The 13,498-nt window shown below is 42.0% G+C and overlaps 1 protein-coding gene across 3 annotated transcripts in view; it reads right to left on the bottom strand.

Moving 5' to 3' along the window:
- The window catches only part of ADGRA3 (adhesion G protein-coupled receptor A3), a 136,245-nt gene that overhangs the window by 89,609 nt on the left and 33,138 nt on the right, over nucleotides 1–13,498 (bottom strand). For 2 of the 3 annotated variants that reach the window (XM_023253254.2, XM_045056541.1), the window contains exon 2: nucleotides 10,070–10,141. In XM_023253254.2, coding sequence (XP_023109022.1) covers nucleotides 10,070–10,141 — 72 coding nt within the window. Of the gene's footprint in view, nucleotides 1–10,069; nucleotides 10,142–11,146; nucleotides 11,173–13,498 lie in introns of those variants that run through there. The other variant, XM_045056542.1, reaches the window with a different exon arrangement.

Here is a 13,498-nt window from a genome sequence, read left to right as displayed (position 1 = left end):
ACACCAACATAAAACCTAGCAGGGCAGGTGCCACCTCAAAGAATCCTTCAGTCCCTTACTTACTGGAGATTTAAAAGGCCTTCCTGGAAGTAGATCTTGTACCACTGGTGCCACCTGTTATCATGACACCGAGGTGACAGGTCTCTGGGATCTTTGTGACTATTGCTCCACCATGGGATTTTAGCCTGAGCCCAGGCAGTCTATAAATTAGAGGAGAACCCTATGTTTGACTTTTCAAACTGCTCTAACTCAGAAAGCGTGTGACTTCCCTTGCCTACTTGTGTTTAAGAAAAGACCCCCGAGGAAGTCTTACTGTATGTAGTGAACGCTGAGCCACAGATTTTCTTCCATCCAGTGAAGGAAGGCACATTCAATTTCACTGTCCCATCAGCTAATGAAAACTGGGATCTGGCCTGCTTCATAACATGCTGGGTTTTTTTTTTCCAACAGCTCATTCCAACTATTGCCATATCCCAGTTACAAGCTGGGGTTAGTTTCTGAACAGGTTTTCTGGAAACTTCACAAAAACATCCTGATAAGACTGGCCCTATGCACAACATGGTAGTAGTCATTCACTTACTCTAAGCCCACCATTCTTTTTTTTTTTTTAAATGTTTATTTTTGAGAGAGACGGAGTGTAAGCCAGGGAGGGGTAGAGAGAGGGGCAGACAGAATCCAAAGCAGGCTCCAGGCTCCGAGCTGTCAGCACAGAGCCCGATGCAGGGCTCGAACTCAAAAGCCGTGAGATCATGACCTGAGCTGAAGTCAGATGCTTAACCGACTGAGCCACCCACTGGCCCCAAAGTCCGCCATTCTTGATACGTCGCTGACACTGGCCTCCCACACTCTCCATGCTGTTTAATATGGGGTGACAGACACTGACCAGAAACTCAGTAACGGTTCTCTGGAAATGCAGTCTGTGAATTCTGGGAGCAGCATGCTCTCCGGCAAATCCTGTTCTGCCTTTCTTGGGTCTTAACTCCCATTGTAACACATCAGGTACTCTTCTGGAGGAACAGTTTCAATTCCACCCTCCTCCCCAAATCAGAGCCAGGTTTTTCTAACTAAAACTGAACCACCACCACCACTCCAGTAATCCGCAATCCTTTTTATTTTTTTTATTTTTTTTTAAATCTATTCATTTTAGAGAGACAGAGTGCAAGCAGGAGAGGGGCAGAGAGGGAGGGAGACACAGAATCCAAAGCAGGCTCTGAGCTCTGAGCTGTCAGCACAGAGTATAATGCAGGGCTTGAACTCCTGAACTGTGAGATCACGACCTGAGCCGAAGCCGGATGCTTAACTGACTGAGCCACCCAGACACCCCTGCAATCCCTTTTTAAAAAATAACTATTACACATAAAATCTATGCTTGGATTACCATTACTAAGTAAGAGTATTTCATTAATCAGAGCTCAGACGTTATACTCCACAAGAAAACTGCTTTGCCAAAGCAGGCAGCTGACCTTTTTGGTTTTTTGCACCATAGCCTCGAAGATATTTTTTTTGTAAATAAAGTAACCCAGAGTATCTGAAAAGGCCAGGTAGCTTCACAAAATGTAATTGGATGATAATAAAAGTTTCAAAAGATATTCAGGTCAATTCACGAATCCTACCCTTTTCTGGAACTTCCAGCCAGCTTTTAGGTCCTCTAAACTAGGAGTGAAAAAGAGGTCTTTGGTGCAACGATTTCCACAGAAAATCAGGGAGAGAATAAGTTCCAACTACAAATGCCATGCCCCCAGCATCCCTTATCCCCAAACTCCTGCCCAGGGCAGACGGATACTAAGGCAGATTGTGACAGCAGGGTCCAGACCTGTACCTCCCCCCACACGCCTCTCTGCCCTGTGGGCTCTCTCCTGGCTAGCTCCTAAGGGCCACTCCAGGGAAGTCAGAAGTGAAGGGTGTGACTGGCCCGAGAAGAGCACCTGCCCCATGAGAGAGGCGAGTGGGAGAATCCTCTGCCTCCAGGGGGATGAGGGTGATGTGTGCCCGTGCAGCTCCCAGCGGCCTGGGTCCAGGCTCAGTTCCCTGCAACAAAGCTGCTCACAAAGGCACCAGGCGTTGGCTTCCTCCCTTCCCTCCCTAATTTGTGAGCTTTCTGGGACCACCTCTCAAATAAACCACCTGAACTCAAACTTCATCTCAGGACCAGCTTCTGGGGAAACTCAGGTTAAGATACTGGCCCAATGGGAGCACCAGGGAGGCTGAGTCGGTTAAGTGTCTGACTTGATCTCAGCTCAGGTTATGATCTCACGGTTTGTGGGTTCGAGCCCCCCCATCGGGCTCTGTACTGATGACACAGAGCCTGCTTGGGATCTGTCTCTCCCTCTCCCTCACTGCTCCTCCCCAGCTTGTGCTCTTTCTCTCTCTCTCTCTCTCTGAAAATAAATTAATTGACTAAAAAAAAAAAAAAAAAAAAAGGATACTGGCCCAGTAATGTGAAACCCACCAGCACTCAGCCAAGTGTTAACATCAGTGCAGAAACCTAAGGAGACACTCTACCCATCTGCTCCATTTTGAGGGCACACAGCAGAAAAGGAAAGGCTTAGTCATTCAAAAATTCAAAAACTTAAGTTAAAAGAAAAAAATAAAATTCATTCCTAAGGAAAAAGGAATTCAAAAACTTTGGAGTAGATGGAGGTGAGAAAGGAGAGCTAGCATGAAAGGTTCCGGAATTTAACAAGGAGAACTCAAACTATGACTGCTATCAATCATTTAATGTTTTAGTCACTGTGCTAAACATTTTTTTGGATTTTTTTTTTTTTGGTTTTTTTTAGTTTGTTTGGTTTTTTTTTTTTTTTTTTTTTTTTTTTTTGCCGCCTTCTCCCTTGCTCTTCTCACAGACCTACTTCTTTCACACACACTATAGGACGGACAGTGCCCCAGAGCCCCCAGTACCACCCTTCCAGGTATGGCACTTGATCAACCTCCATCCAGATTCTTCAAACACTGTGGTCTCAGTAAATGGTATGATTACATGACCCTGGTCCAACTAAACCTAGGGCCTGGGGTAGGGAGGAAGAGACAGACGGGGATAGGGAATGGCCATTTCCAGTGGTTTGATTAGAGGTCAAGAGGTAACCTTAGAGCCCTCTTGCTTCTATAAGAGCCTGGCTAGGGGGTGCCTGGCTGACTCAGTCAACAGAGCACCCACTCTTGATCTCAGTGTCATAAGTTCAAGCCCCATTTGGGCATTGAGACTATTTAAAAAAAAAAAGTATATAAGAGCCTGTCTAATGAAGCCAAAAGATAGGAAAAGAGAATTAATGCTGAGCCCCTGGATCCAGTTAAGCCTGAAGTCCAGCTCTAACTCTCTGGGCTCCTCAGTTACACAAGTCACTAATTTCAGCAAGTTGTTGTCTGTCACCTGTCATCCCATTAAGAATTCACAACCAATCCTAGGACACACGACTGTTGCTACAGATGAAGACACTCATGTGCAAAAAAGATGATGAAATCAGGCCAAATTCTTGGTGTTAATAAGTGGCCAAGCCAGAATTCAGGATTTATACCCATCTTTCTCATTGATACAGTGGAGATTTTCTGAAGGAACTGAGTTAATTTACACCTAGAGCAAGAGGGAGACATATAAAGCAAACATGCCAAGAAGTTGATAATGGTTAAATCAAGGTGCTGGACATAATGTTCCTTCAAATTCTGCGTTTGATAAATTTTATAATACGAAAAAAAGTTATCAGATGTGCTATCGCCCAGGCTTCCAATGACGCACAGAGCCATGCACCTCTCTCTCCTCCTCTCCATTGTGACCCCCACACAGTTCCGGCTGGTGCCCTGGTTTCTCTCATCCACTCTCCATTTAAAGTGATCTTCCTAAGCATAAACCTGAATGTGTCTCTGTGCTGGAGAAAACATCTGAAAGCTCTATTTCCCTCAGAAGGAAGCCCAAACTCTTTAACTTCCAAGGTCCTCCGTGGCCCTGGCCCTCTTTCTTTCCTACCCTAACTCTGACTTCCCATGCTGTCCCAGACCTTGCTTTCACCCTCATCTGGCCTCTCTCTCTTCATATTACTAGTCATATTTCAAGATGTTTCTATGAAGAGTCCTATTTCACCTCTAGACCTTGGCAGGTGGTTGCTCTGTCACTGATACACATCCCAATAGCCCCCAACATCTACCCTTACCTCCATCCTGGTTTTCTTGCATAACTCCTACTCATTCTTTACACCTTGAACAGCATTCCTGTTTCTAAAAAAATATCTCTGAACAACAGTGCCCTTTACTTGCCCTGATGTGGCCCTCAGGTCTCTCTACTGATTGCTTAAACCACCTTCACTGAGAGACCAGAAGTTCCACAAGGGCAGAGTCCATGTCTGTCTATTCGGTGAGAGAGACAGACACACAATATAGAGTATAGATGGAATTGATATGGTCTGAATCTCTGTGTCCTCCAAAAATTCATATTGAAATCCTAACTCCCAAAGTGATGGAATTAGGAGGTGTGGCCTCTGAGAGGTGATTAGGTCATGAGGGCACAGACCTAACGAATGAGACTGATGCCCTTATAAAAGAGACCCCAGAGAGCTTCCTCCTCCCGTTCCACCAAGTGAGGTGACAGTCAACCAAGAAGCTGTCTCGCTAAACAATAAATCTCCAGGCACCTTGATCTTGCACCTCCCGGCCAGCCTCCAAAACTAAATGTTTGTTGAAAAATAAATCTGTGTTGTTTGCAAGCTACCCAGTTTGTGGTATTTTGTGATAGCAGCCAAAATGGACAAAGACAGATGATAAATGGATAAGAAAAAAATTTTTTTAAAAAGCAAACCATAGCTGAGAGACAGAATTCCATTAGCTGACCTTCACTATAAAAATCTTTTTGGTAAATTACGGCTAGCTACAGAATCATTATGATATTCATAAACTCAGGCAACAGAGAGACGGCTGCATCGCATTCATAACCACTTACATTTCTTAATACAGGCAGAGGGTCATGATGCCTGCAATTGACCTTCAAGTAATTCAGCAAACATGTCTATGTGTACACATGTTCCAGTATAAAGAAAAAAAAAAGACAGCAAATCATTACTTCTTGCATGCAGGTTAAGTGACTTGGTGATATGGGAGATTACTACATGATTCTTTAAATTTTTCTGTATGATTATAAATTTTCATTATAAAAATCATTTTTTATCCCCAGAAAATACAATTAATCATTAGGCCCAACTTTGTAGTCCCTATCTCCCCCTAGCCCAACTGTTCACAATCCTACACCTCAAAGAGAAACAATATTTCAGGAGAAAATTCAATCGGCATGTTTTTGTGTTTTTTTAAGTGTTTATTTATTTTGAAAGAGAGAGAGAAAGAGAGAGCACTTGTGCAGGGTAGGGGCAGAGAGAAAGGGAGAGAGAGAATTCCAAGCAGGCTTTGCACTGTCAGCACAGACCCCCAACACAGGGCTCGAACCCACAAATAGTGAGATCAAGACCTGGCCCAGAATCAAGAGTCAAACACTTAACACACTGAGCCACCCAAGCGCCCCCAATTGGAGCTAAAAAGCTCTGCAAACAAATATATGTCAGTTTCATTTTTTAAAAACATAGGTTTCCCTTTTCATATTTTAAACCGCATCTACAACAAGTACTGATTTAGCTACCGCAGTACATAAATTTGTGGTCAATGATGTACTACATGTGTTTCTACATTATACCTCTCATGAATAACAGAGTACTGTAATATGATTTAAAGATACACTTTTCCTTTAATAATAAACACGCCTTGACATATTATATAATACTTACTAATAGTCATATTAATCAGGCATTGCCAAACGATATTTATAGTCAGATTCCCTCATTTAACATCTCTCCTCTTTCTTACCAAACACAGCTTCCCTAGGGAACAGGAGTCTAACTTTAGGGTCTATACCTAAATCTAAATATGTTGGGTCATTAAAAAATAAATGAAAAAGTGCACAAGAATTGCTTTAACAAAATCAAAGGAGTATTTTAACAGTGCTTGGAAAAAGAACACACTCCTTTAGGAAAGAATGCCAAGCGTATCAGAAAAGATGCTTTTTAACTGAAGTATCCGAAATTTCTACTCAAAAAGGCCTCAGCAATAAAGGAAATTCTCTGGCATTAAGGGAAATCAAGACACAGGACAGGCTAAGTGGTCAGTTCCAACCACCTCTGGAGTCTGCCCTTCTCAGAATGTCAACTTGGTCTTCGGGCTGACCCTCAACCATGATAGGATATCCCAAGGTCCACAAATTATCTCCAAGCACAAAGTCATGAAAAAGAGTGAATTATTTCCTCCTGTAATTCCTTAGGAGCCATACCTCTTTCTCACAGCTAAATACCCCTCATCACTCTTACTGGCTTAGGCTAGCTCTAGCAATAGCTACAAAGAGATGCCATCATGACCTGGACCCACCTTTTGGGGTGGAATGGAAAGTGGGGAGTTAAACACATTCCCTGGTATGTAATTTTAGTGTCAGTAATTAGACTATAGAGGAGTGTCACTAAATAGTGGCAAATAAGAAGAATCACAATACTCTACAATGAATATGTGTACCCAGGCCAGTTTTAATATATCAGAGAGAGAGAGAGAGAGAGAGAGAGAGAGAGTGAGAATTAATCCTCTGAAGAAGCTATTCTTCAAACAGGGGTGCCTGGGTGGCTCAGTTGGTTAAGTGTCCAACTTTGCCCGAGGTCACGATCTCACAGGGTTCGAGCCCCACATCGGGCTCTGTGCTGACAGCTCGGAGCCTGGAGCCTGCTTCGGATTCTATGTCTCCCTCCCTCCCTCCCTGTCTCTCTCTCTCTCTCTCTCTCTCTCTCTCTCTCTCTCTCTCTCTCTCTCTCTCTCTCCCCCTCCCCTACTAATGCTCTGTCTCTCTCTGTCTCAAAAATAAATGGCAAAATTTTTTTTAAATAAATAAATAAAATAAACAAGCATTAAAAAAAAAAGCTGTTCTTCAAAAGAACTGCCAGGGACAGCTTGGCCTGTAGGTTTCCTCAACCTCTGGGGCATATCTGCCAGTCAATTCAACCCAGCCAGCCCTTAATGAGAAGGAAGCCAATACAAGGGGCACTGGTGAGGAGATCTCCCCTGGGGCACAGCAGAGAGCATCACCCCTTCTGAGAGGGGAGGTGGTCAGGTGGTTACCCACCATCCACTCTCGGTCACTGGTTGAGGGTCCCTGGGGCAGTGGCTTTCCTTCCAGTGCTGGCGCACAAAAGGCTCTCAGGTTCACAGGGGGAAGACACAAGGAGAGATGCACCAGGAATGACGAGGGAAGGAATAAAATCAGCTACACTGTATTTTCGAGTAACTCTGAAAATTTTGAAAATGATGTCATTCATAAAGACCTTAAGTCACTTACGTGGCTAGCTATGTCTTAGGCTGAGTTCCCCAGAAGTAGCCCAGATCCTTCTACCTTCTTTTAGAACAACCCATCCCTGTGTTCAGCAAGGGCCATTCTGCTGGGAACTCTAACAGAATGACCTAGCCCATGTGCCTCAATGGCTGTGTGACCAGTTCTGCTCCTAGATCACACTGGGTCCTGGGAAATTTGGGGGTTTGCTTCCTCTCCAGGAAAGAGGACTCAGAGGCTCTTTGCCCTTAGATTCAGAACCATCCATTCGTTTTATATGGTCATTTTCCCTGTCCTTCCCCTAAACCTGGTAAGGGTGGGGAAGCAAAGACAGAGACCCTTCTTCAGGACCCGCCAGCATAAACACTCTTTCTACATTCCCTCTAACTCTCCACTGAGCCCACAGAATGTGTATCTAGGAAAGGAGGAAATTTCTCTTATGTTATCTTTTCCCAAATCTCTTTTCTATACTGGACTAGGACTTCTGAAACTCAACAGCCAAACACTGAATCCTTTTTTCTGTTTTGTCAATCCTTCCAAGGCAGAGTAATTAGCAAACAGGCAGGGAAAACACACATAAATAAACTTACAAAAATGCTACATCATTGTCACAGGATGAATCGTGTCCTCCAAAATTCCTATGCTGAAGTCGTAACCCCTCTTATCTCAAAATGGGACTTGGGATTTGGAGATGGGTTCTTTAAAAAGGTCATCGACTTAAAATGAGGTCACTGGCATAGGCCCTAATCCAATATGACTAGTGTCCTCGTAAGAAGAGGAAATGTGGACACACACAAAGAGGAAAGACCATGGGAAGACACAGGGAGAACACAGCCATCTACAAGCCAACAAGAGAGGCCTGGAACAGATCCTTCCCTTAAGGCCCTAGAAGAAATCAACCCTGCCAGCACCTTGATCTTGAACTTCTAGCCTCCAGATCTGGGAAGAAATAAATTTCTGTTGTTTAAGCCACCTAGTCTATAGCATTTTGTTATGGCAGCCCAAAGACAACCACTGCACTCACACAGCTTGTGTGTGAGGCACTGAGAGCCGAAGACAAAGTCCCAAAGTCTCTGCAGAGTCTGAGAAGAGAAGCTACCTAGATACTTCACAGATAGCATGAGGAGAACCCAAAGCAAACCAGAGTCCATGAGGAGAATCTTACAGTGAAGAAAACCACAGAAGAATACAAGGTAGAGTTGAGAGACATAAAGGAAGGGCAAGATATTGTTTGGATTCCATCACAAGGAGGGGGCAGTGACACACAGAGACAGAGGACATCAGTTAGGTGTCCAGAGTCAGTTAGGTGACCTGGTAGAGAGGGAAAATGAGAAGAGCTCTGAAAACGGTAGAAAGCAAGAATCAAGAGATTATTCAAGGAGTTGGTATGGAAATGACAAAAACTATAGAGGTTTTAGCTTTGAAATCAGTAAATCAGGGCACCTGGGTGGCTCAGTCAGTTAAGCATCTGACTTCGGCTCAGGTCATGATCTTGCAGTTGGTAAGTTCAAGATCTGGCTCACTGCTGTCAGCCTGTCAGCACAGAGCCCGCTTCAGATCCTCTGTCTCCCTCTCTCTGCCCCTACTCCACTTGTGCTCTCCCAAAAATAAATATTAAAAAAAAAAAAGACACATGATGAATGAAAAGAACAGACACTTTTAAAAGGATAAATAAAAACTCTAGGTATATGTGTAAATAACACATCAGTGATCAGAGCAATAAATGTCCGTGGACGTTCGACTGTAGAAGCTACTAGGTAAAACGGTCAAGAAAGACCACACAGAAATAGAGAAAGTAAAGCAAAGAGAACTAAGAAAATAAGGAGAAGTCTATTATTCAACAGAAGTGGAGAGGTTCACGGTCCAGCTTCCTTATAGATCTATGCCTTATATTCATCTGAAAAGGAGTGCCTGGCAAGCTCAGTAGGTAGAACATGGGACTCTTGATCTCAGGGTCGTGAGTTCAAGCCCCACGTTGGACATGAAGCGTACCCAAAAAAAAAAGAAAAAAAGAAAAAAAAATGTCTTGAGATGTTATCCTAAATGTATGAGTAATAAGGGAATTTGAAACAAGAACAAGAAATATCATTCATAATACACACAAATTAAATATTCACTGTGCAAACTCCAAGGCAAAAAAAAAAAAAAAACAATTAGTGCTACTTATATCTGATCATAAGCAAAACTAGACCTAATTTCTAAGCAAAACAAAATTACCACATTCAATAAAATATCAAAATTTATCCAAAAGTTACCCCCCTTGATGTATTTTTTAATTTCTACTTATTTTATAAGGCATACACGTCATGAAAGAATTTCAAAATAGCATCTATGCTCCAAAAACCAGTGATCAGCAAACCATGACCTCAGCCTGCGTTGCAAATAATTTCGCCTCCACAATGATTCATGTATTTATTGTCCCTTGTTGCTTTCCCACTACGATGGCAGAAAACGAGGCACTGTGACAGAGACCATATGGCCCACAAAGCCTAAATTATTTACTATATGGCCCTTTTTCGGCAAATTTGCCAACATCTAATTAACGAATTGTTTTCTGACATTAAATTCTTGAAATTTTTTGAAATAAAATGTTGGGAAAACTCAAGTTTTTAGTAACAGTCTTATAATGAAAATTCACTTAGTATTATCTTTCACTCAAGTAAAGCTCATAATAAACAGCAAAAAAAAAAAATGCAGTAAGTGAAATAACAATAAGAGATAATAAACAATACTCACAATCTTTCAAGGAGACTTAACCCAGAAAATGAGCCATTCTTCAGCTCAGATATTTTATTGTTACTCAGAATCCTAAAAATGACAGGGAAAAAACAAAAGACAAAAAAACGTAAGTTGTGGAATATACATACACCAATAATATCAAAATAATTTAGTTCCCTATGTTTAAACCTATGAGAAATTCTAGAAAGTCATTTATTACCCAAATAATCTTTGAGATGCCTGAAAAAAACAGGACCTTCCTTCTCTCTGAGAAACTGCCTAAAATAACTTGCGCACACGTCTTGTTGCCTCTTAAATTGTTCCCATCATTTTAAAGTAAAAAGGGATAGAAGTGAACACAAAATAGCTCTAAAGTTCAATATGAGAAGAACAGCACATACGTTTATATAATTAAACCAATTTATGTAAGTTGAAGGCTTATTTAAAAACTAGAAACTTAATAGAAAAACGTGTAACACTCTATAAAATACTGATCTTACAAAGAAATAAAGCAACCTCTAGATATTATTTCAACGCTGAACATTATTTGTAATTTAACGGTATGAAAATGTACTGCGCCTCCGTGTGTGAAAATAAGCCTTCTGCACATCCTCACGTACAGAGGGCACAGGTACCTGTATCACAGTATTCTATGTCATGTATCAGGTACAACGTTCATAAAAATACAACCTAAAAACAAGAACTTATTGCAAGAAGTCAGTCAAGCCACCCCCACAGTAGGACTTGCCCAAGAAGGCACTTGTGTGTACACGATCTTGCTTCCTCTCCAGGCATTGTAACTGTGCACCGTTGGCAGCTAAAATGCCAATAAATATTTCCCATAAAGTGAAAATGCTAAAGCTACTTGATTTGGAGGAATGGGGACATCAAATAATAAAGTGAGAAAACCAAGGTAGAGACGAATTAGTTAGGTTAACGGCCCAAAGTTACACCAGCAAATGCCAGAATCAGATCACAAACCCAGAAAATCTCTACTCTACACCCCACATTCAACACACACCAACATAGGTCAAGAAAGTCACGCTTGGCCTCAAGGACAAGAAAGTTCTCCATCACACACTTCACGTCACGCACCTCACACACATGCCGCACTTCAGGGCCGTTCTTCACAATGAGCACAAGGTTGAGCAGTGGCCCCTCCCTCCTGGAAAGAGCAACACAGCAATTCTGTGTATATACAAGTAACAGAATGCCTCTGGGTCATACGATTTCAGGCATTCATTTTTATTTTATCTACTTTTATTATTCTAAATGAAGAATTTTTTTTTTTTTTTTTTTTTTTTTTTTTTTAGGCAGGCTTTCCCCTGCATGGAGCCCAGCATGGAGACCAATGCAGGGCTTGAAATCATGACCCTGAGATCAAGACCTGAGCTGAGATTAAGAGTTGGACGCTTAGCCCACTAAGCCACACAGGTGCCCCTAAAAGAAGAAGCTTTGATTATTTGTCTTAAAACAAACAAAAATAGCCATTTGACATCTGAATTTCTTTTGATGTAAGTGGAATTAAAAAAAAAAAAAAAAAAAAAAAAAAAAGCCCTGTTCATGCAGGTTCATATTTCAGAGCCTTTTTTGGGAATGATTATTAGGAGCCTCTCAAGTCAAGGACACCCGTGTTTAAAACTCAGCTCTACTGCTTTCAAGTTACATTGATCTTGGGTAAGTCAGTCCACATCTCACACATAAAACGGGAATAATAATATCTACTCATAAACACCAGAAGGAAATCAGAAAATGCACGACACACTCAATGAGCATTCATCAAATTTCAGATTCTGTTCCCTGCGTCTAAGTCACACATCCTCCTTCATTTTTTTGTTTCTGGTTGTTGTTTTTTTTTTTAAAGAGAGAGTGCAAGCTGGGGAGACAGGTGGGGGAGAGAAGACAGAGGGAGAGGGAGAGGGAGAGGGAGAGGGAGAGGGAGAGGGAGAGGGAGAGGGAGAGGGAGAGGGAGAGGGAGAGGGAGAGGGAGAGGGAGAGGGAGAGGGAGAGGGAGAGGGAGAGGGAGAGGGAGAGGGGGGGAGAGAGAGAGAGAGAGAGAGAGAGACAGAGAGAGAGAGAGAGAGAGAGAGAGAGAGAGAATCTTAAGCAGGCTCTATGCTCAGCGTGGAGCCCAACGCGGAGCTCGATCCCACAACCCAGCTCATGACCTGAGCTGAAATCAAGAATCGGACGTTCAACTGACTGCACCCCCCAGGCAGCCCCTTCCACCATCGTTCCAACATTTCTTGCAATCCAAGTGTATTACCATGTAACCTCTTGCTTCTCAAGGCTGTTCCTAAAGCAAAGACAAGGCATCAACCATCGGGACCAAGAAAACATGGTGGCCAAATAAACTGCCATGAAAATACAATACCATTTTCTCCAATCAAAATTCCAAGTGAGGTGGTTGGCTCGAGCAAAAGCAAACTAAGTCTTGCCCACCTTTGGCCACAAAGGTCACTGAAACCAGCTTTCTCAAGCAGCCTGGCGGTGCACCTTGCTCTCCAAAACATCACTCCTAAACATGTCACCAAATCCGACAAGGGGGATATCCATCCAGCGACCTCATGTCAACATTATGTAAGAGGAAGAGTTAAATGATGGCACATCCAAACAAAATTTCATGCATCCATTAAAAAAGAATTCTTTCAAAGGAAACTTGATAAAAAGGAAAATGCTTACACTCAGTTCAGAAGCAAACACCAAAAGTGATATTGCTGACTGAAAAGAATCTATACAGAGATCAAAAAGAAGAAAAAAAAAGACTGGGAAGAAACACATCCTAATGGATCACTACCTTAGTGATGAGGCTTCTATTAGTTTCTCTCTTATTCCCTATAATTGTAGTTTTTTGGAAACATCTAGCAGACTCCTCTTATTTTTTAAATATTTTTTTTCTCCTGATGATAAACATAAGAATCTTCATAAGCAGGTATAGCTTGAAATTGCGATATTTTGCATAGAATTATATCTTAGAAATAAAAACCGAAGGAATACTTGAAGCTCTGAGATTAAAGACTCATGCTCATTTATTTATATTCAAGAAATGTTTACGTAGTGAGAGTTTGCAACTTAGCAGGCACTATAAATAGGCACTAAAAGTAGACCAATGAACAATGGTGCGGAGATCCAGAGCCCGGAGTTTTAACAGAGACCTCACCAGCAATAAATGATTTAGTTCACTTCTCTAGTTAGACTTCAATTTCATCACCTTTAAGACGGAAAAAAAATCAGACCAGAGTGACCACCCAGATCCCTTTCTAGCCCCTTTTAAATTTCTGTATCCATGTTTCAATGAGCAAAACTGACGAACTTCACAGTGTCTGAGAATTTATAACCGATAAACCAAAAGTTAAAGAAACAAAGGAAAATGACACAATCTAACAGGTAACAGGCTTGGTGACATCAGTACCCTGTGTCTGAGTGAAGAATGAAACCCAAATATGG

Source organism: Felis catus, chromosome B1, assembly GCF_018350175.1.
Source record: "Felis catus isolate Fca126 chromosome B1, F.catus_Fca126_mat1.0, whole genome shotgun sequence".
Taxonomy (NCBI): Eukaryota; Metazoa; Chordata; class Mammalia; order Carnivora; family Felidae; genus Felis; species Felis catus.
The sequence above is the reverse complement of the archived record's forward strand: the minus strand, read 5'-3'. Positions and strand labels throughout refer to the sequence as shown.